This window comes from Periplaneta americana, chromosome 13 (assembly GCF_040183065.1).
Source record: "Periplaneta americana isolate PAMFEO1 chromosome 13, P.americana_PAMFEO1_priV1, whole genome shotgun sequence".
NCBI classification, from domain to species: Eukaryota; Metazoa; Arthropoda; class Insecta; order Blattodea; family Blattidae; genus Periplaneta; species Periplaneta americana.
The window spans coordinates 37,219,699-37,244,890 of record NC_091129.1 but is presented as its reverse complement, the minus strand read 5'-3'; the positions used below and the strand labels follow the sequence as shown (position 1 = coordinate 37,244,890).

Sequence of the window (25,192 nt, the reverse complement as noted above, 5' to 3'; positions counted from 1 at the left end):
AAATCGAAGGAACCAGATTCCTCACAATATTGGCTTCGTCCACTACAAATACAACTCCTTCGATGTCAAGATTTGACCTTGGTTCCGCGGTAAGTCAACTTTCTGCCAATTCAACTACCAAGACGGCAAAACTTCAAAAATAAGTTACGCAATAACAGAAAGTAGGCCTAATCTAATCAGAACTGTCACGGTCTACTTCCCGCACTAAATAATGAAAAGTCATTCAAAACTCAAGAAGTCGTGTCTTGTGGAGTCATGGCGTGTCAAAGCCTAAAAACAGCATACCGTAGTTGATAAAAAGAAAACAAATTGCAGCGCTGTCTGCTCGCATGAATCACTGGGTTTGGCAATTTACATCAGAAAAATGATACAGCATTAAGCTCGCTTCACATTATACGTCACATCAATGTCGCGTCACGGACCAGCAGCGTTGCATCAAAACATTGTACAACGCATTTTATATGGTAGCGTTCACATATACAGGCAACGTCACGGACCATCAACGGCACGGAACGTCTGGGATTCTCGAGGAGAATGTTTTGACGTGATGGAACCTGTACGTGGACGGTTTTTTTTCTGCTAGACAGCTAGACTCTAGCAGCATCGTTACACATTAACATGTCGTAGCTGCTATGAGAGACAATCAAATGTACTGTAATTTTTAGGATTCATATATAAATGTCTAAGGAAAGCATAGAAAAAATTTGGAATGAAAATCTTTCTTAGACAGTGAGAAAAAAATTACTAACTTCGAAGTCAACCGTTCAAAATAGACATTGACACTCTCAAAAGTGATAAGTGACAAACATTTCACGTTGCATGGGGAGTCAAAGCGAGAGAAATGTTTAGAAAGAATGAAAATTACTTTTAAAAGTGGCTCATATTCAAAACCTGTACCGGTTTGCGAGTTACGGCGAGACTAATGCGGGGTTTTGCGTGGCGGAATTTCTTATGCAGAGCGACAACTTTTATCTGTTAGAACTGCGGATTCTCATAGAAATTATCGCTCTGATTCGAAATTTGTGTTCAAAATATTTCCATTGCTCAAGGTTTTCGAGTTAATTGTGAGTTTTGAAATGTAATTAAAATATTCTTAGTACAGTATATAAATAATATCTATGTTGATTAAACACTAGTATGGCATAATTTGAAATTGAGAAAAAAGAAAAGAAAGAATTTATTATTGTTTTACTGTCATTATTATTATTATTATTATTATTATTATTAATATTATTATTTTGAAAACAAATTTGAAATCAGAGCGATGATTTCTATGTGAATCCGCAGTTCCAACAGATAAAAGTTGTCGCTTTGCATGAAAGTCCGCCACGCAAACTCCCACATTAAACTCGCCGCAACTCGCAAACCGATACAGGTTTTGAATATCAGCCACTTTTAAAAGTAATTTCCATTCTATCTAAACATTTCTCTCGCTTTGAACCCACATCTAACGTGAAAAGTAAAAAAGTTTGTCGCTTATCAGCTTTCGATATGTCAATGCCTATTTTGAACGGGTGACTTCGAAGTTAGTATTTTTTTTCTCACTGTCCATAAAAGATTTTGATTCCAATTTTTTTCTATGCTTTCCTTAGACATTTATATATGAATCCTAAAAATTACAGTGCAATTGATTGTCTCTCCTAGGAGCTACGACATTGTTTGAGAGCAATGCCTACTTCTCTATTCTTGATGACGCATGTAAACTGACGGTCACTTGCCGTTAAGTGTGAATGAGTTTGCATTGGACGGTTATGGTCCGTGACGTTGATGTTCCGTATAATGTGAATCGAGCTTTAATCTTCAAAACGAACGGACGGAAATAAAATATGATGGATCTACCCAGAAACGCTCTATAAACTTGTTAGAGCCCTTTTTCTAAGCTCTGCTTTTGTTATGCGCAAGACATTTTCTTTTGTGTGGAATGTCATCAACTCATCACAGTTATTGTGTACATTACATCCTTACCAGAACAATGAACGCCAGAACTGTGGAAAACACAGAAACAGAGTGTATTGTACGGCACATCACCCCACCCCATCTGTGATTGCATTCTAACAGTCATGAACAAGAGCATCTACATGTAATAAGACTGTACTAATGTGGGGTTATTGTTACACGATACCTATGATGATAGCTGACTGACCTTTTCATTGACAACAAAACAAAATTTCAACGTGCTCATAATTTTGTGTACGTTTTGTAAGCAATGTTCTCAAATAAGCTTATACTGTATTATCCCATCCCTGGAAGCAGTAGGTTCGCTTAAAACCGTCGTCGACAGGACGTCAACGTAGGTGACGTCATATGAAACGCAGCCCGCCTTGCAAGACGAGGAGTGGCAGGGCTGGTCCTTAGGGGCCACCAGGGCCGTGCCCTACCAATATTTCGCCCCCTCCCATATTTTTTTTTCGTATCTGAAGTACATAAATTTTGTTTAGGACAGTGTAATGGATTCATAATTGTTTCATTAAATTTAATCACATTACGCGATGTTTGTCAATAAAACGACAAACTTTCTATGGCATAAATATTGTGAGCTTGGGCCCCACGACTTCAATCACTTTAGCGCTCAACTGTCATGGTACGCGGCGTGCAATGTCTCATTCACTACCAACGGAAATTCACAAAGTGTTACGAAGTTACTGTTATATGTTTCGTTTGGGGCCCGTCCATCCGCCTGACGTACGGAAGCAACATACTGACATTTGTTCTATGAATCGCAGTGAGTTAATTCTAGAAAATGCTTGTAAGTTTAAAATATTTGGGACAGTAAAAAATATCCCAGAACAAATTGATTCCGCGGTCAAAATTTCAATCCGGAAACACTACGAACAGGACACAAAAAACAGGCATATACTAGGAATATTATAGATTTATTAATTTGTCCTATAGAATAATATCTGTAATATTGACAATTTGAGGAGAAAAATTCGCTCCGGCGCCGGGGATCGAACCCGGGTCCTTGGTTCTACGTACCAAGCGCTCTGACCACTGAGCTACGCCGGATTCCATCGACAGTACCGGACCGAACCCTCCTCCTTCAATGTTTCCGTTTGTGGTCTGACTCCAAGTTAGGCATATATGTTGACGTATATGTCCAATGTCAACTGCCATTATACTAGGAGCGCACTCAGCTGAGTGACTTGTTTGGCCGGGATTCCGTAGTTACGTGCACAGTAATCTGTACAAATATATGCACTGCAGCTATGAGAATATTATAGATTCATTAATTTGTCCTACAGAATAATATCTGTAATATTGACAATTAATATTTGAGGCCACAAAGGGAAACATTGAAGGAGGAGGGTTCAGTCCGGTACTCTGGATGGAATCCGGCGTAGCGGTCAGCGGTCAGTGCGCTTGGTACGTAGAACCAAGGACCCGGGTTCGATCCCCGGCGCCGGAGCGAATTTTTCTCCTCAAATATTAATTGTCAATGTTATAGATATTATTCTGTAGGACAAATTAATAAATCTATAATATTGTCATAGCTGCAGTGCATATATTTGTACAGATTACTGTGCACGTAACTGCGGAATCCCGGCCAAACAGTCACTCAGTTGAGTGCGCTCCTTGTATAATGGCAGTTGACTTGGACATAAAACGTCAAGTTATATGCCTAACTTGGAGTCAGGCCACAAAGGGAAACATCGAAGGAGGAGAGTTCGACCCGATGCTGTGGATTGAATTCGGCGTAGCTCAGTGGTCAGAGCGCTTGGTACGTAGAACCAAGGACACGGGTTCGATCCCCGGCGCCGAAGCGAATTTTTCTCCTCAAATATTAATATACTAGGAAAAACAATTGATTTTTTTAGTATTTTGCGGAATTTCACGAATTATCACTAACGAAAATCAAGGATCCACAAATCGAGAAAATTTGTTAGACTTGTTATCTTTACTTGCCAGCCTTGATAATGTATTGGATGGACATTTAAACAGTACTCCTGTTTTTAAATATAGCCTACTTCACACACTATACAAATGAATTATTAGACAGTACGTATGAAGTAGACCTATACATCGAAGATCTGAAGCAGGACATTAATTCTACATATTTTATTGCTGTGCAGGCTGACGAAACAACAGACATAACCCAAAGCCAATTTGTTATTATTTTGAGGTAGAGAATTCCCGGACAAAACGAATAACCGAGCAAAGAGAATAATGTCTATTTCTTAGAAACGCCAACAGATAGCGCTTTCTGCTATGTTGAGGAAGAATTCCTACCAGATTTTGCTGCTGGAACTGACTTGTCGTCATTCTAGCTAGTGAGAGAAGAAGTCTGCGTGTGTTTGAAGAAAATTGACTGTTTTCTTAAAATATTTCAAGGTAAGAGAAACATATATAAAACATACAGTACTGCAGAAACCCTTTGTTATAGGCGATACGATTACTTCTAAAGTGCCGTACTTATGAAGAAGATTATTGACGTTTATGTTTGTATAACCTTAAATGAAAAGCGAAGTAGCGTCTGCGGGCAAAGTAAATAACTTATCTGCTTTGCCCTGCCACCTTTATTTGACTAAATAAGTGTCAGCTGTATTTTTGTAGGTATTTGTCTATTGTAATAAAGCGTGTTAGATCATTTTACATAGTGGAGGCATTAAGTCACAATAATTAAATTATAAATCAGCAACACTTATCTTAATTTTTACTTAAAAAGATCGTAATGTGTTTTCAGATGGTTTAATTTTTCAAGAGGAAGACGAAGCATGCCAAATGATCTGAAGAAGCCATGAAAAAGGCACTTGAAGAAATAAAATCTTCCACTCAGTGGTTCTGCTATCTAGCCATACAACCATAATGTGTTTGTTGATGAAGATTTTGATCCAGATGAACTTACAGATCACCCATTTGAGACAGAAATCAGCGAAACGACAGCTGGCTCAGATTTAACAAATTCTGCGGTGCCAGCTTCTTCAGCGGCTGAAAAAACAGTTAATGCTCACTCAGAATCAACCATCTCTATGATGTCGTTATCTTCAGAGATTGAAGGAATATTCAATACATCAATTACACTCAGATTTTCAGTTCCAGTTACACCAAAACCCTAAACATCGTCAGCAAGAGAAACCAAGTCAGTTCTTTTGATTTAAACCAGTGACAAAAGTGAATGTTGGAAAGATACGAGGTAAACGAAGAAAATGTCAGCGCACTGAAGCTCTTACATCTATACCGATTAAAAACGTTAAAAGAGAAATAACTTATGGGCAGGAGCAAAAGCAGAAGAAATCCAAGTCTTCAATGCCAATGAAACGTCGACTTGTTCAAATTTGTATTTTTTATTAATCTAACGTGCTGTAAAGGGCTGTAATAACATTTCTTACCGTCTCATATGACTCATTAACATCGTGTTTGTGTGTTGATTTAATTTTATTATCAGTGAATAAAATTAAATAGAAATGTGAAAATGTTATAGGGATATTCACATTGCCAGGGTTAATTATTCACTTTGCCCGTGTACCTGGGCAAAGCGAATAATTAACTATATTTTCTTTCTCAAATCATATCACTATCCGTAGGTACGAGAAACGAATTGCTGTTTTGTACATGTGTGGACAACATGTGTCACAACCAAAGTCATGAAGTTTTTATTTCGGGATCACCAAAATATAGCCTGTGGCGTTGTTTATTCTTAGCTTATCCACTTTGCCCGGGTTTCCCCTGCATAACAGGTTTGTAAACCTGTGGAAAGATTTCTTTCTTTCATAGCGGTAAAAAGTCGCACGGCTAACGGTCTGAGCGACGTACTAAAACAAAGTCTACAACATTTCAATTTAGAAAATAAACTCATAGCTAAGCATATGATAGTGCTGCAGTAATGAGTGGGAACTAGGGTGGAGTCCAGACTTTTATGCACAAAACATTTCCTTATGCGAAATTTGTTCACTGCTATGCCCACCAACTTAATTTAGTTATACAGAGACATTATGTTATTTTTACTTCAATTTTTATTGCACCTGAGTTTTTCAATGTTCTTCACTCGCACCCCCTCTACTAGTAAACTTCCAACCGTCCTCCACCCAGAACCAAGGCCGCGTATGCAGTACTGAGTTAGTGAGTATAGTACGTTCCAGAAATATGTTCGCGTTTTCGAGTGACGAAAGAGTTTTCAATAGTGAATCATATTTTCGCACAGGCACTGTCGTCCGTTTGCCTATGTCGCATCCCGGTTTTCCCCACCGCTTCTGCTCGCTCCTCTGTAAAGGCTAGTGGCTGGGCTGTCTTAGCTCTTTTCTGAAAACATTAACTTCTGTTAGGAATTGGATGTCTATGTAATATTATACGACTGTTTAAAATAACTTTAATAAAAGGGTCTCGTTAAGTAATTAACTGTCACGTGATTTCCCCTCTTTCTACGACCCTGCGACAAAACCACTTGGACGGACAGGACATAGCATGTCTGAGTAATTTTATCTTTTCGGATCGGGCAGAAGTGAAGATTGAATTTACAGTACGCAAGGTACGTACTCTTTTGTAGAGTAGGTACAGAATTATTTCAACATGAGTTATTAGTACTAAGGAGGACACTGGTAATTGAAATTAGATACAATAGTCTATAGTGCGATAATATGCACAAAAGAACTAAAGCCTGTATCGAAATGAACAGCCACCATTTTCAAAAATGTGTTAAAGTATTCTTCTTATTATTATTTTCCAATTTAATTTCATTCTGTATATTGTACGCGAATGTGCTGTAGAAAGTATAATATACATTGCATAATGAATACGACCGAATGGATAGCTCAGTTCGTGAGTAAAAACCTTATTGTTAATACAGTACTGTATTTCGATTAAACAAAAACCTAATGAAAATTATCCAACTCAAAATCGCGATATTTCCTAGCTTATATAAATGGATGAACTACTTCCCTTCCCTCCTATGCCTAGTAAAGCGATCTGTTTTTTATTTTACGCCATTATCATCGAACTCCAGTCGTGCAAGGAGGTAGCAAACGGTGGTTCCGTTCTCAACCGTTAATCGAAAATTATAGCCAGGTTAATATTAAAAATGTTAGTAAAAATAAAATGATGTCCCTGTCAAAAAAAAGTGCATATTCAGTACGCATTAAATCAGTGAAATTGTTTTTTGTAAATATTACTGGGTTCACAACATTCTTCTCCACTTCACCTAAACACAGTGATCTACTGCAATGTATGTGCATTAAGAGCATACCAACCATTTCAACAAAGCGTTGGAACTTTCAGTTCCGAGTTATATCCTCCGTTAAGGGGAATAAAGCGGAGCTATTGAAATTGTTCGAAAGGATTGAAGAGGCAGATGACTCAAATGAATGGAATGATATTACAGTGAGAGAAGCTAAAAACATGTTGATATATTATACAATAAAATACAGATGCAAACTGCAAATAGATGCGTTACAATATTTTGAGTCAGCTATAATGGAAGTAAGAGAGAACACTAACAGATATGAAATAAATGTCGATGATGAAGAAGAATGTTCATTTTCTCCAAGAAAAAGGCTGAAACTCAGTAGACAAGTAAACCTGTGGGGAGATGCCAAAGAAGTATGCGATATCATTATCAACTAATTAAATGGACGTTTCCTGCAGTCACATATAGGCCTACTTTGCAAATTTAATAAAGTATACTTAAAGACATTTCCTCTGTATGTGATTTGTTAATTTTTTATGGACTACTCCTTGGAAGATTCATTCTCTGAAGTGGACGAAGCCATTCGAATCGCACTAACAACACCTGTTTCAACAGCTGTGTCAGAACGGGGTTTCAGCACATTAAACAGGATAAAAACATTTCTCAGAAACACCACGGGTCAATATAGGCTGAATTCGTTGGCTTTCTGTCCTATTCTTAAGGAGCATCTCCATCAAATTCCGAACTTCAAGAACAGGGTCATCGAAAAGTTTGTCAGCCAGAAGGAGAGACGAGCACATTTTCTTTATAAATAATTCTGCAAATGGTGAGTTTAATGTTGAATTTGCGTTACGTAGTTAGTAGTTTTAGTTGTATTATGCTGAACTAGTTTTAAAGCAGAAACAATTAACTAAAATGAAATAAATAATTTTGGTGCATTATTTATCGTATACCTCAAAATTTGTGAAATATCTGGCCCCACTAACAAAAATGATCGAAAATACTTTTCGATTGCTGCGATATTTTACTACTTAATTAACTTATTATTCCCAGAACATGAATTTTACGAGCAACGAAAGTATTGGGAATAAATTTGAATAAGGAACAAAAAAAAGTTTCCTTCCCAGGCAGGATTCGAACCACGAAAGTCTTAGTTACCAGTCTATCGTGCTCTGGAATGAACAAGGCTCTGAAATCAGCTACAAGGGTCGGTCCGGTTTTATTTGCCACTACTGTACTCACTTTCTGGAACTGCCCCTCCAAAAGTATGACGTAAGCTGTCGCTGTAGCATGAAATGCCGACCGTTGGCCTAAACAATTCACTTCTCCTTCTCTTCGAAATATTGAACTCTTCTATTGATCGCTGATGACGTCATGCAATTCTACTGTTGCCACATTTAGCAAACAGCTCTTAATAGCCTATATTGTCCTGTTCGGCGGCAAGCCGGTATGTAGAATGTGCAACAACGCGGCCGACTTAAGACGTAAACAACAGGAAGGTCCACGTCGGAAATAACAGCGATGCGGTTATAACTACCGGTACTCTTAGAATGCGCATCATGCAATTAAGCAGAGTTTAGAAAAGGAGTTCTACCGAGGAAATAAAGCATTTCAGGACCATTGTTCACAGAACATATTTTCATCCTCTACATGTGAGGGATGTGTCCCTAAAGTTTTGACATACTATTTTGTTACACTCTGTATTGGGCGCACAATTGGTCAATGTAAGCTCAAGTAGAAGAATCCGTCCCGAGTACGACCCGCTAGTGCTGCTTATGATTAGGTTTTCTCCGGAGCGGTTGTTTGCGCGCTTTCAATCGGAGACTTCCGGTTATCTCCGATTGATGCAGCGCAGGTTGTATATGTGCTGTGGCGGAGACATACACTTTCCGCTGAGCATTCCTTTAATCGGATCAGTAGTGATTCGAGTCCGCTGACGTCCGCGTATCTTTTAAAATAAGTTCTAATTTGTTGTTGTTTAATCTCTCTTTTATGTTAATCTCTCTCTCTTTCTTCGTTTTTTTTTTTTTGTGTTGCTTAAAGTGCTACGTTAACTGACAGATTTTTTTTTTATATAGTTTTGAAATTCATAGTAACTTATATGTGGAAAGCCGTATTAGTTTTATGTCAGTGATCAAATTAATAACATTCAATCTAACTGCAAAACTAATGCAGAAGTAAAGCTTTTCAGTAGCTAATGTAAACATTTATACTTTAATTCTCCTAGAAACTCTCGTTTAATCGCAAACAGGGTTTGTCAATTATTATTCTAATCGGTTTAGTTAACGTAAAATATATTAAGGGAGTTTCAGAATGAAACAAAAGAAGCGTGGGTTATCAATGGGATAAAGTTTACTGTCCAACATAATTTATTCAGATTCTTCACCGGACAGGATTGTGATTATTGTGTTAAAGGGTGTCAGTATTTGAACTGTCTCTTCTAAAACGCGCCACTCCTGCTCTGTAATAAAAATATAAGTGGATATCAACTTAAGGATAATTGTAATTATAGGCTATTATTACCAGATGTTTCTTTAGTTTCATTCAGAAACATTTTAATCCAAACAGTAAAATATAACTCAAGTTGTCTAAACAGTAAAATATAACTCAAGTCGTCTTGTAAATATTTTATTTGTTTTTTATTGCCTCGAAAGTTACGTTTTAGAGAAATGTCAAGACTTTTTCATAGACTGTGAGCGTTTGGGAACAATAGCACTAAAAAAAATTAAAAATAAATCGTATCAAATGTTTTGCGTAATTGTTTTCATCAAGTTCGCGATTGTGCGATCGCTTCAAATGGTCTAACAAATTCGAAGTTCCACCACCCTTAGAGTAAATTCGCCCACAAAGTTTACAGTATGCGACTTTATTATTACCTTCAACTAAATTAAAGAATTTCCATGCGACGGATATCCGATTTGGTGCCATTTTATTCCCCTCACAACTACCGTCAATCCGTACGCGCCGGTCGTCCTTGAGCTAACTGTCGCTTCGCTCCGAACCCCCGCATCTCTCCGTATGTCCCCTGTTCCACCTACGGTAGTATCGGAGATCACCGGTGGAGAGCTTTATTCGTAATCTCCGATTCCTCCGCGGTAGTAGTCATCCGATGAACACCACTGCGACCCGCGAAAAGCCAAACCAAACGATAGATTTTTTTCTCATTACTCAGTAGTGACGGAAGGATGTTGTATTGTACTTGAAAGTTAAGAAAAAACTCGAAAACCTGTCCCGGTATCGTCTTTCTCCTTCACTAAGTTTTTAATACCTCATTAGGATTCGAAGTGGGGTCTCCAGCGTTTTGAACTCCTATTCGACTTTTGGTGAAACGGTGAAACAGTTCCGACATTTGTCACGGCAGCATTTCGCATCAAGCTCTGAATATAAGTTTCTGACATTATCGATTTCCATAACGGAGCGAACAATGCAGAAAAAATAGTAGCCTAGAAGTCAAGAAGGGAAACATTATGAAAATATGTAGGACGCACAGCATGTAATTTAGTAGTAGCGAAGTTAGTAAGGCGTAAGCAACACAAGCCAGATAGTTCATAAGTTATAGTCGCTCAGGTGTCTGCAGATAAGGTCAGTGTTTAACTTATTTTATAGTAGGTCTACAAGACTCGAAAGCATTACTAGTTAGGCGAGAAGGTCGGCTGCTTTCGCATTGGAAACATGGAGCTACTGCAATGTTTATTTCTTTACAGCGTTGTATCTGTAATTGGGTTATGTAAAGTAATAGAACTTGCCTTTCGATATATCACAAATCCTTCAGCCTTTCAAGTGAAGAAGAGAGATAAACCGCCAGAATGTCTCACGGATGCTGCTCACGGAACACATGGGTACTTATCCCTTAAGGTAAGTACACCACTGTGCATTTACGAAGGACCATCTGTCTGGCGTAGTGATGATTTCTTAGGTCATTAAGAGTTACCGACCACGTCTGTGTGTTATTTGGTGTGTTTGAACGTTTCACAATATCTTTCTAACATGAAAATAGCCTTACAAAAGGTATATTTAACGATGAATGGAAAATAAATATTTGTTTTGTGTAAATGGGAAGATGTTAGATTTTTAATTAGTTCTAAGATTCTTAAGAATGTTTTACAATACCACATGCGACGATATTACTTCTCTTTTTACAAAGACTAGCTTATCATACTTTACAGATAACAGATAACTGAGACATGTTCTAAATCAATTTATTTTGAGGAAATGTATAACAATGTTGGTTACACATAACTGAATCACTAAATATGAAAAGGAAATAAGTTCCAGTTTTGTAAAAAATGAGTTAAGACTGTAGTCATATTAATTTAGGTCTATGCTCTTTCAGTCTGCATGAAAAGGGAACAGGTCCCGGATCTCCTTGGGCCGGGTGCACACAGAATCAGACGCGACGCGACATTTTGTCTCGTGGTACTTGTCTCCCATTGATTTCTTACGATGTGGTGCACACAGAATCAGACGCGGCGCGACGGTCGCGAGCAGACACAAGGCGACACGAAGAGACAACATCGAATGACTGCTAGAAGTTCGTCGTGAGGAGACTGATAGCTGCAGTGTACTGCGCATGCGTTAGTAGTGGCTATGATTGCACGCTTTCATTATCTACAAAAAATACTATTGTTGTGTAGGGTACATTATTCATAATGGAGTTCGATGCGGATAAATTAGTTGATTTAGTACAGGAAAGATACGTTCTGTACAATCTTTGAAACAATATCACGAGAATAATGTGGTTTCTGAAAATATGTGAAAAATTGCAAATGAGATGAAAGCACCAGGTGAATAATAATTTACAATAATAACACTGCGTAACAAATGTTAACATTTTTTTGCGCTAGACATGTGCTATATGTTTTCTACATAATTTGAGCCTCCTGAATACGAATATGACAATAAAAACAGTTGTTGGTTACGGTTTTTGAGAAATTTTGGAATTTATATCTATTCAAAATATTGTTTTATATAATGACAATAAGGCTAAATATTCACTGTTCAGAAGATTACAGCTTTCTTTTTCTCCATTTTCTTTTACACTGGGCATCAGGTACATCACGAGCTAAAGTCCAACAATAGTCTGCTAGCATATTGGTACTCCATTGTCCTTGGTATCTTTTTTCCATAGTTGAAATTTCTTGATGGAAGCGCTCATCATGCTCATCACTGAAATCGCACAATTCTCGGGAAAAAAAGTCAAGATGTGAGTGAAGGAAGTGAATTTTCAGGGAAATTTTACAACCCCTAGTTTAATACGCCAACAGTAAATTTTTCACTAGTTCTTCATAGTTCTCACTTCTACAGTTATCCAGAAAATTAATTCAACGTCCTTGAATGCAATCCAGACGGCTGTCTCTTTTCCTTCCAGCAAAGATTCGAAGTGATTGTCCATTATTTCTCTAATTTGTGGTCCATTGAGAACTCCCTCTTTTATTTTTGAATCACTAATAGCAGGAAATGTTAAGGAATGCGCGCTGGTCCGAGTCCTCATGAGGGAAGAAATCTTCTCATTTATTTCGGCCAGTGTATGGGACCGGTGCCCACCTAGCATCGTGATGCACTTGGGGAACTACGATAGGTAGCGAAAGCCGGTTCGAAAGCCAGATATAACGACTGGGGAGATCATCGTGCTAATCACACGATACCTCCATTCTAGTTGGATGATTGTCCACCTCTGTTTTGGCATATGGACGTGAGGCCAGCAGCCGGCTGGTCGGTCTGGGCTCTTCACGGGTGTAGCGCCACGGATTATTAGTAGCAGGAAATTTTTCCTGGATATTTTTAAATGCTTTAGTTTTATAATTTATCCCTTTAACAAAATTCTTCATTAACCCTAACTTATTGTGTAAAAGGGGTAAAATTACTTCGCTTTGAGGTACAAAGGATTGATGTATAACATTTTTCTTCCTTGGCTCTAGTGATTGTCGTTTTATTTCATAATGCTTATCTCGAGCGCGAGTCCACACCTGTGGAGTAACGGTCAGCGCGTCTGGCTGCGAAACCAGGTGGCCCGGTTCGAATCCCGGTTGGGGAAAGTTACCTGGTTGAGGTTTTTTCCGGGGTTTTCTCTCAACCCAATACGAGAAAATGCTGGGTAACTTTCGGTGCTGGACCCCGTGCTCATTTCACCGGCATTATCACCTTAATTTCATTCAGACGCTAAATAACCTAGATGGTGAAAAAGCGTCGTAAAATAGCCCAATAAAATAAAATAAAAATAAAATATCTGGAGCGCGACTATCCAATTCGTACAGAAAGGAGCAAAATTTTGTGTAGCCTAATTGCATTCCAAAAAGCAATGCTACAACCTTCAAATCCGCACATATAAACCATTCGTACTTTGAATATTAGCATTCAAGCACACTTTAAAGAAATAGCCTAGACTATACGTCCTACACAGAATACTAACACCACAGAAATATCCTGGTAAACTGAAGCGTTTTCATACGGCGAACCTGTTTCTTCCCCTCCAAATGGAACCGAAAAGGGCAATAAAACAATTTCCGCTTCTAGAAGTGGTTTTGACATGGTGATATATTGCAAAATATAAACTACAGTAATGTAATTAAGCTCACCGTGAAAGAAATGCATATCTCAAGTAAAATCAGGTAAACTCAACTGAATTTATACCGCGAGCCTGTTTCACTCCCTCGAAATAGACTCGTAGAAGGGCAATAAAATAATTTCCCTTTCTACAAGTGCTTCTAACATGGTGCCCTACATATACTACATTTGTTTTCACATAATGGGTCTTCAACATTTGTAAAACAAAATAGTTACACACGAAATACGGTGATTTTTAAATAAAATGCATAGAAAATTAATTATATTGTGCATCTCGAAAACCCAAAGTGATGGAACATTTTGCTTGTTATTTTTTAATTCAGGAGATCTAAATTATTAAGAATTTGTTAGTTTTATGTCTGGCGCAAAATGACTGTTGACCAGTGTAATTTGTAGTAAGCCTAATTTTCTGCTCTAAACTATCACTCATTATTGATTTAATATATTATTTTTCTTTATTGTGAGTCGTGAAGTAGTCATAAACATAAAACATGACGTTTGTGCAGTACATTTTAATTTTAAGACTCTTTCAATCGTATAGATTTTTCGGAGCTTGCGTTCTTAGGAAATAATAAGCAAATACAATAGAATTTTTCATATAGACAGGCCTCTATTATTGACGCCATTTTCTAGCCTAGGCCAGTTTTCCAAACCCACAGCCAGCAAATCAGTTGTCGCGAGCAGACAGTTTTAAGCTGTCGCGAGGAGTTGTAAGTCTGGATTTCAACATTTTAGTTTTCATGTTTACTTTAAAAAGGAGCTTAGTCCACGACTTGTTCCCTTCTCACAAGAAATTCAAGTTTGTTGTTCCTGCCATCTAGAGGAGAAGAATACACTTTCAGTAGAATCTATTGGACGAACCATCCCTACCCATATAAAAGATAAATTTTAATATTTCACAATATTTCATATGTGTGTGAGAGCTCATATCCTGGCAGAATTGTGATATATGAGAACTTTGATTGTTTGATCTATCACACTTTTCAGCTTTTGTCAGGGAAAACGTTTATTCACAATAATCCTATAGAAAAGGCCTCTGCAACACAATGTCCGATAAATTAAGGAGATTAAGAAACTGGTGAAGTACATAGGTCTACCTGTGGAAGTGAAAGAATTCTGGAATGAGATCATACAGTGGCCTACTACTGATAACACAGAAGATTAATAAGAAAATTCAAAATAAATAGTTTGGTCAACAGCTTTCAATGTTTCTATGTGCTACTCTCTACTATTGTTCAGAAATTGGCATATAATATAGCTTTTGTTTTGAAAAATAGAAATAAAGATACATTTTGTTTAATATTTTACAGTATATTTCGACAGATATGAAAGGGGAACAACTTCCCACACAAATTTTTTTTTGGTTTATGTAATAACCGACAGCTCTCAATGTTTCTAAATGCTACACTTTACTATTGTTCATAATTGGCATACAATAAAACTTTTGATTTGAATAATAATTGTGCCACTGGCGTAGATCAGGCTGTGTCGCGTTTTCCTACTATTCTGGCGATGCGCTCGATGTGAGTTCGGTTTCCGCTTGGGCTGAATACTTGATGTCCTTTTCTCCAAGTTTTTCCTGAATTGTAAGGAGAATGTTAGGTAATCCATAGCGAATACTCTACCTCATCTTATCAAAAACCACTCTGTTATCATTAATTCCATCTACGCTAAATAGCCTAGTAGTACATATAACGTCGTAAAATGACAAACTAAAAAGAAATAGTATAAATGCTTTTGTACACTTCGTTATGTAGAGAAACGATATATTTCGTTTAATATTTTTTACAATATTTTTCATTAGATATGAAAGAGAAAAAAGTCCACACACAAAAATTGTTTCTATAGGGCAGAATAAATTGAGAAATATACATGTATTTTACATAAATATCTTGTGTAGTCACAATTGGTTCATAGAAATATTTTCGATGCAATTTGTTTATATTTCGTTGTGTGCAGAAGTTGTGTTTTTCTCTAAACTAATTGAAGATGAGTTATTCCCTTTATCTATTTAGTGATTCAATTCCATTGCATTAAACATGTCTATAAATTTCAACCGTTCCTACTGTGCACTGCATATATTGATACTATAATAAAATTACAATATTTTTCATTTTAGGGCGAATGCGTGCTAATATTTTGACAAATAAAAATATACAGATAAAAACGACGCAATTGTCCAATTTTATAAATGAAAACAATTTCTTGCTAGATATGCTTTCGTCTGGAAAATTGTATTATCAATATTTTATATTATTTTTCATAATATTACTTGAATATTAATATCCAAAATTAGTCCCTTGCATCATATTTACAAACTTTAAGCTTTATTGTTTGTGTGTGCTGCTGGTATGGTTATTCATGTTGTAAAGTAGCGTGGTCGAACCCGCGGCCCGTCGCAAAGGGCGCAACAGTTTCACAATCTAGCTAGACAAAATTCATTTTTCGATTTGTTGACTTCACTACTGTATTAAATGTATGAGGCATCTTATGAAGACACTGCGCGGTATTTCTCGAGGATATTTATTTGTTTTAGAGTAGCGTAAACATTGCTATCTTCAGAGTGTTGAATCCACACTCCTCAGTCGCGATAGAAAGCGCTTTGTTGAAAGTCGAAGTAAGGGCTAGTGTTTTCTTTTTTTTTTTTTTTCATATGGAATTTATAAATTCAGGTATGTGCTACAGCATACTGTGTAATTTAGCTAAATTATTAAATTAGAGTCCCCAATACGGCTTTTATTTGGTATCAAGGACATATATATACTGTATATATATTATTTCCAAAAAGTCTCACTTGAACTTGAATTATAAAATATGAGCTGTTGTGTGCTGTCAAAACAATTTTATATTTATATTCCGACGTCATTATCTGTATGAAATATTGTTTGCTTCATTGCGTATATCTGCGAACCTAACGATATTAATTATTTTTATGTTATATATCAAAATCGAAATGTTTTTAAAATAGCTAACATCCTCCATTTCAAAGTCTATTAAAGATTATTTAAACATAATTAACCATCAATTGGTATCCATGGGTCAATATAGACCCACATAGATTTTATTCCTATATTTTCCAGTAGTATGCACATACAGGTACTTATCGGATCATGACTCAAGGTATTCTCATCCATATACAGTTGCATAAAAATATGCACAATTGACATTGATTGTGTCTGTGCACGCATTGTTATGATAATATATGGGCTATTTTAGACCCATAGATACCGTAAGTGTAACACTTTAGTGTGAGTTTAGACTAAGTATCGTATCTATGGGTCAATGAAGACCCATATGAATGTAGTTTTTTACCAATAGTGAGTGCTCAATATTTCACTAATATTGGATTTTTTATTCTGTATGCTACCAATCACTATTTAGTCGTACTAAGTACAGTGCAGGTCCACAAATAGACGCTCACTCTCGTATAGTTCACGATACAAGGTAAGTCAACGCATCCTGTCCCGCGTTCCACAGGGCTAACCAGTTGAATCAGTGCAGTACTGTGCAGACACTCGTACACGTTGGCAGCATGGCAGGGAACAAAAATGTGTACTTATGTTACAGCAGAAGTTACAAATATTGGAACGGTTTAAAAAATGTGAATGAATCGGAGCCACCGCTCAAGAATTAGACATTTCGATGAGAACAGTGCATGGCATAAAACAAAATTCATCTAAATACGAAGCATTCTGTAGTAATTACAAGAAGCTTTGTTATTATCAGTTAATTGTATGTATGTATTTATGTATTTACACTGCAAATGGGTATATACCCGGTGGCAGTGGTAACTAGTTACACTCAATAATTACAATTAATAATAAACACAACTAATAAAAACAATGATTAATAATAATAATAATAATAATAATAATAATAATAATAACAATAATAATAATAATAATAATAATAATAATAATAAAATAATAATAATAATAAAATAATAATAACAAGGAGCATCCTAAATTAAATGAAGCATGGTCACTTAAAATAACATTTAAAGTAAATCTAATTTGTATCTTAACCCTAAGTTCGAACTAAGACCCACGAGTGTGACAGGTTCATACCTGCACAAGTACCTTTCGGCACTACACTTATTTCGCTGTCAACTCACTCACTGCACTGATTCTACCTGATTTCACTAACACTTCTAACCATTTCACTGTTCAAATACTTTGCACAGCCACTTCACTGACACCAACATACTTCAATTACACAATAGACTTCACTGACACTACACATTTCACTGACACAACACACTTCCTCACTGATAGAACACTTCAAATAACAAGATATCAATTACACCCTTTAAGTAGTGTATATAATATACTACCGTCTATTAGTAAAGTCCTTAAGCCTATTTTTAAATACATTTTTGGTTATTGGTAAAGCCTTTAGTAAGTCTGCAGGTAAAGCATTCCAGTCCCTGATAGTACGATTGTGAAAAGAAAACTTTCCAGTGTCCGTCCTCTGTCTTCTTTCCCTCAATTTATATGAGTGGTCGTTCCTTGAAGAGTAATTTGACGGCTACAACCTATTTTTTATTTCTCTCCAGGCAGACTGAATTCTGCATTTTTTAACATTGCGCATAATCGAATTCGCGTTCTCCGGTCCGTGAGTGTGTTCCATTTTAATGGTGAATTATTACGACAACACTTGAGAGCCCGTTTTTTAATCTTTTCCAGTGTCTTTATATGTTCTAATCTGTAAGGATCCCAACATGCAGCACCATAGTCCATTACTGGACGAACTAGTGATTTATATGCAATCTCTTTGGATTTATCAGAGCCTTTCCTTAGTACCCTCATCACAAAGTGTAACGCCCTCCATGCCTTTCCCGCTGTGTCAGTAAATGTCAGTAACGTGTTCCCCCCCAGCCGAGATCGCTGCTAAATGTTATTCCTAGGCATTTACATTTGTTAACTTCCGGAATGGTTTCACCCCCTAACATATACGATGCGATTATTTTATTTATTTTTCTTTCTTGTAAAGCTAATGGCTTTGCTCTTTAGAGAATTTATTTTCATTTTGTTGGCCATCGCCCAATCGTTTATTCTATTGAGGTCATTCTGAAGAAGAGTAGTATCATCATGACTTTTTATTTCCCTATATACGATACAGTCATCAGCGAATAATCGAACCCTGGACAAGATGTTAAGTGGCAGATCATTTACAAAAGCAAGGAATAGGAGAGGCCCCAAGACACTCCCCTGCGGGACCGCGGAAGTAATTTCTATTGGGCTCAATAATTCCTCCCCCACCCGTACTCTCTGAGTGCGACAAGTTAAAAATTTCTTGATCCGCTGGAGTGCTCTGAAGTCAATCCCCGTTGATTGTAGTTTAACCAACAGTATGTCATATGGGACTACATCGAATGCGCGTTTAAAGTCAATAATCACTGCATCTATTTGGCTATTTGAATCTATTCCGTCTGCTAAATCCTGACATACAGTTACTAATTGACTCTCACATGAGTAGCCCCCCCCCCCCGAAACCCATGCTGACAATAAATGTAAACAATTTGCATCATTCCAATGCTGCCTTAGATGTGGTGAAATCAAGTATTCCATCTGTTTGCAAACCACAGAGGTGAGGCTGACTGGTCTGTAATTTTTTGTATCTGAGCGAGACCCTGACTTATAAATTGGTAGGATTGTAGGATGAAAACACAGCTTACTTTGTGTAATTTCCTCAATTTAATAATAAGGATGATTTATGTTCTCTCTTGAATTTAAAATAATTTAATACAAAAACACAACTATCACATGAAATGCTCAATAATTTTTTTAGCTTTATTCTCTTCAGCTCTAACCAACAATATCAATAATCCAGGTTGCCAGGCGACGATAGAAAAGATGCGAAAACAAATGAATGAGGTGTATAAACAATTGAATGCTCTTTCGTATTTAAGTATAAAAATATAGGGGTGCCATTTGAAATTTCAAAATGAGGGTGGCTGGGGTGGGAGGTGATATCTAAAATGCAATTAAGCCTGGTTTAAGACTTCTCCTTCAATATCTAAATTTATGTGTGTGTTTTTTTTTAAATTGAATTCAATTTAAATAACTAGTTACGTAGAGTGGGATGTTTTGAAATGAAAGCCCTGTATGTAGATACATTTAGAGAGTTTTTCCTCCAGAAGTTTGTTTTATGTTTCAAATGTATCACGTGTATTATACTTACTCACGAAGTTGTTTTGTTATATATTTTACATATACTACAATATATTATTTAAAAGTATGTACGTTAATTATTTATGTTTCGGTCCGCACGCCATAAAAACATTGTACAGCCCTTATGTTTGTTTACCAATGTCCGCAGTACTCCGTAGAAAGACAGAGTTCGTATTTTTTTTATACCTCGTCTCGCACACGTACCATTGGTGTGTCTATTTGTGCAGTTCCACTGTTGTGTATATCTAGATGCAGTTGAATGCCTCAGTAGGTCGATTGTGTGATGCAGTCTGTGTCAGTTTATGCAGATTGATTTTATGAGAAAATTTTTCAATGCGTTGGCTTACAAACATGAATGTTTCTGTAGTAATAGAAGCAAATTTTTTTCTGCTCCGAATTCTTCTCCCAGTCGGGGCAAGTTACCTGGTTGAGGTTTTTTTCCGGGGTTTTCCCTCAATCCAATACGAGCAAATGCTGGGTAACTTTCGGTGCTGGACCCCGGACTCATTTCACCGGCATTATCACCGGTCATCTATCATCATATATCTTCATCTGCCACGAACTCTTCTCCCGTTCACCATTCCTTCCAGTGCATCCTTCAGTAGGCAGTTTCTTCTCAGTCAGTGACCTAAATAATTCCTTTTCCTCTTCCTGATCATTCTTTCTTTATCCATTCTTTCCAACACAGCTTCGTTTCTTACTCTGTCCATTTCTCACGCTCCATCCTTCTCTATTATTCACATTTAAAATGCTTCTATTCGCTTCTCTTCACTTCGTCGTAATGTCCATGTTTCTGCCTCATACAATGATACACTCCACACAAAGCACTTCACTAGTCTTTTCCTTAGTTCTTTCTCCAGAGTTACGCAGAAGATGCTCCTCTTTCTATTAAAAGCTTCCTTTGCCATTGCTATCGTCCTTTTGACTTCTTGGCTGAAGCTCATGTTACTGCTTATAGTACACCCCAAGTATTTGAAGGAGTCCACTTGCTCTACTGCCTCATTTAGAATTCGCAAGTTTGAGCCCTATAATACTAAATATGATATCTTTGTAGTTAACTTTAGTTACAGAAGATAACTGTACAAATCTATTAATTAATCTTAACGTCAGACTATTCAAGAGTGCAGTCACCATGATGGACTAGGGTAATTTCGGGAGAGATAGCCATGCGGGTGAGACGGCCAACCGCTCTCATTTTTTTCTAATCATCTGTTTCGAATGAAAATCGGTTTGCTGCCAGATGTTAATTGAACGAAGTGATTGTTGCACCTGCGAAAACGTAAGGTTATCATTTCCGCGTTTTGTAGCCGTTCGTGAGTTTGTGAGCAAGCAATAATTTTACTCCTCCTGAAATAACAATAGAAAAATACTGCATTTTGTGGGGAAATTTGCTGGAAACATTATTAAAGAGGTAAGGCATCTTTAAACATTATATCTTAACTGTATTTGTTCTCTTCACTGCTGCCAGTTTTTATTACGCGGTACGGCGATCTCTCCCGTAAAAAAAGGAGAGATGGCCAGCATTTTTCCGGGATACAAACCTACAATTGAGGAGTATTATTATGTTAAACGTATCGTTATTTCTAGATCCCGATAAAATATGAAGCAAAGCCCACCAGCAACCGCATGAAGATGACTTAAACCGTGCTTTTGAAGACGTTAAATATGGCACTTCTGTACGTCAAGCCTTCATTACATTTCATATTCCAAGAAAAGCCCTGGAAAGAAGAGTTAAAACAGGCAATTCTACAAAGGGTGCAATGATACCAAGTGACACATAGGCAATGACAATGGATGTAGGTTTGTTCACCATATTAAATATGCAGGAACATGGTTTTTCCCTTACAGGGACCGATGTATATAGTTTCGCTTACATTTTTGCTGAAGAACTTGGCAATTTTCTCTGACTTGCTGACAAGCAAACATTCTGATGGGGGCAGATAAAGTTATTTTTTTTTCTTTCACCATGTTAATAATGTCAAAAGAAGAGCTTATACAAATTTTGGCCACTCGACCGCAATTACAAGGGCCGTAAAAAAAAGTTCGCCAGGGGTCGTTAACAGAAAGAAAACACAATTTAATTGGAAAATTTTATTGGAACAGACACGTTGAGCTATTTTTTCAACACATTCCGCACCGGAATGAGACATTTGTCATATCATAGAATCGGCAGAGAGGTGCATGCGGCTGTCAAACGCTGGTTCCGATCCCAGGAAGCTGATTTCTACGACACAAGGGTACAAAAATTGATCCCATGGTATGACAAATGACTCAATTCCAGTGGGAGATTCGTTGACAATTAGCGCAACAATTGCTGTATCAGTTTCAATAAATCTTTCCATGTCTTGGTTAAATGATGTCAATTAATTTCATAGACGTTTACTAGAACTATGTTATAGCCAACAAAATAATAATCTGCAATATAGTAATTTATATAATGAGAATAATATTAATGTAATGAGATTTTGCCATTAGAGATTTTGTATTCTATTTAGATAGATTAATGGTAATAATAGGAATGGACAGATGTTAGTTTCATTATAAGTAAAAAAATATTAATCTAATTAATCTGTTAAACAAGAATTTATGTAATTTTGACCTAAATGAAGTTATTGTCCAACAACACCTTACATCGCCGAAGCGAGTTCCAATTTCTAATAACTGAAACTGTATAGGATGAAGAATATAAAGATGTCTTATGGCGAAGTGTAATGAGTAAATTGTTATGATGAGACCTGGTACTTAGCTGATGATATGCGGATAAATTTTGAAAACGAGAAGCGAAGTAGATTGGTGTAGGGGTGCGCAGAATTTGAAATAAGACAATGCAGGGCTCGTCGATCGCTTAGCCTTAACCAAGACAGAGTTTGGAAAGACTGGGAAACATGATCATACTTACGAATGTTAGCCTACATATTATGCAAACGTTGTAGCCTGCAGCTCAAATTTTCATTTAGGTGACTCAATATAACATCGCAAGTTAAGTTGGAAGTAAACCCCGAAAAGACGAAGTACATGATTGTGTCTCGTGACCAGAATATTCTACGAAATGGAAATATAAAAATTGGAGATTTATCTTTCGAAGAGGTAAAAAAATTCAAATATTCTGGAGCAACAGTAACAAATATAAATGACACTCGGGAGGAAATTAAACGCAGAATAAATATGGGAAATGCGTGTTATTATTCGGTTGAGAAGCTTTTGTCATATAGTCTGCTGCCAAAAATTTGAAAGTTAGAATTTATGAAACAGTTATATTACCGGTTGTTCTGTATGGTTGTGAAACTTGGACTCTCACTCTGAGAGAGGAATAGAGATTAAGGGTGTTTGAGAATAAGGTTCTTAGGAAAATATTTGGGGCTAAAAGGGATGAAGTTACAGGAGAATGGAGAAAGTTACACAACGCAGAACTGCATGCATTGAATTCTTCACCTGACATAATTAGGAACATTAAATCCAGATGTTTGAGATGGGCAGGGCATGTAGAACGTATAGGCGAATCCAGAAATGCATATAGAGTGTTAGTTGGGAGACCGGAGGAAAAAAGACCTTTGGGGAGGCCGAGACATAGATGGGAGGACAATATTAAAATGGATTTTAAGTAGGTTGTATATGATGAAAGAGACTGAATTAATCTTGAACAGGATAGGGACCGATGGCGGGCTTATGTGAAGGCGGCAATGAATCTGCGAGTTCCTTAAAATCCATTTTTAAGTAAGTTGTTATAAATATAACATTGCAGTAGTCGAAATGTGGCATCATGAGTGTTTGTACAAGGAGTAATTTTAGTTTATCAAGAAGAAAGTGCTTCAGTCGCTTAAATGAGTGAATAATACTCGTAGAAAATATTTTTTTAAAAGTGTGATTTACTTGTTCATTCCATTCCAGGTTACAATCCGTATAAATGCCAAGGTTCTTCACATTTGAGCTGTATGGAATAGTAATATTATTTTTGTTTGTCACACTTCGATCTTTGATGTTCTATTAAGATAGCCTGCTACTTGGATTTAAATTAAGTCCGTACGTTTTCGACCATAAGCATATTGAATTCAAGTCATCATTAACTTTAATTATCGCGTCATTTAGGACGGCTGTTAAAAATGAAACGGACACAAGCATTATGAACACACTGAAGCTTCAATGACAATAAATTGAACACTAAGGTCACTAAACAAAACGTCGCAATAGTCAAAGCAAGACATCACCAGGGTCTGTACCAAGATCTGTTTCAGTTTAGAAGGAAAAAAGTTTTTCAGTCTTTGCAGTGAATGCAAGATTGAGAAAGTTTTCTTACAGAAATATTTAACGTGTGCATTCCAGCTGAGATTCGAGTAGAAATGAAAACCCAATTTTTTTAACGGTAGTACTGAATGGTATTATAATGTTTAAAATCACTGGCAAAAGTGTATTAATGCTGATGGAAGATAGTAATCTTCGATGTCCTAGTAGAATTAATTGCGCTTTACCTGGATTAAGGTTTAGCCCACATTTTATAGTCCAGCTGCTGACTGACATGAGATCATGATTTAATTTTGATAGACTGTGTGTGTGTGTGTTTTTTTTTATTTTTTTTTTCAACATGCCCCATTACATAGGTAATATTACATGTTTTGACATTTCTAGATAATTACATTTTTAAGATTGCAAATTTGCCAGTTGCGTAATCAATAAATATCTGTGTGATAAGATATACGATGAGAATAAATTATAGTTAAGTACCATTCCAAATTCTGAATTCTTGCACCTTCCTACTTACAAACTTTCAAATTACATTAGCATTATTAATTGAAGATTATAAGATCCTGTGTTTCCCTAGTTACAATTTTAAATTACATCAGCAGCAAGAATTTAAGTATATATCACTCCTACATTTTCCTAGGTACAGATTTCAATTCAATAAGCAATAAACACATAAAAGGATAAAGATAATATACCAGTAAGTTACATAGATAGTTCAAAAGACATTACGGACATGGACATAGTTCCACAGTAACAGTTTTACAAATTACACATGCAATTAGAATATAATCATCTTAAAATATATTTACAAATTACCAAACCGCACATAAGAATAGAAACACACTAAATTATATTTAAAAAATTAAGACCTCACTTTCACTATCCTAGATTTCAATTCAATAAGCAATAAACACATAAAAGGATAAAGATAATATACCAGTAAGTTACATAGATAGATCAAAAGACATTACGGACATGGACATAGTTCCACAGTAACAGTTTTACAAATTACACATGCAATTAGAATATAATCATCTTAAAATATATTTACAAATTACCAAACCGCACATAAGAATAGAAACACACTAAATTATATTTA

General features: G+C 36.5%; 2 protein-coding genes and 1 non-coding gene across 3 annotated transcripts in view; 1 reads left to right on the top strand and 2 right to left on the bottom strand.

The window, feature by feature from the left end:
- The window catches only part of LOC138711798 (cytochrome P450 4C1-like), a 391,497-nt gene that overhangs the window by 90,557 nt on the left and 275,748 nt on the right, over window positions 1–25,192 (bottom strand). The gene's annotated exons all lie outside the window — the stretch shown is intronic.
- TRNAY-GUA (transfer RNA tyrosine (anticodon GUA)) lies at window positions 2,934–3,006 on the bottom strand. The gene has a single exon. It is a non-coding gene; the product is annotated as a tRNA-Tyr (tRNA).
- LOC138711799 (epoxide hydrolase 4-like) overlaps window positions 10,775–25,192 on the top strand; it is a 123,343-nt gene continuing 108,925 nt past the window's right edge. The window contains exon 1 of the mRNA XM_069843034.1: window positions 10,775–10,972. Within this exon, the coding sequence (XP_069699135.1) occupies window positions 10,790–10,972 (183 nt within the window). The 5' untranslated portion in view covers window positions 10,775–10,789. The remainder of the gene's footprint in view (window positions 10,973–25,192) is intronic.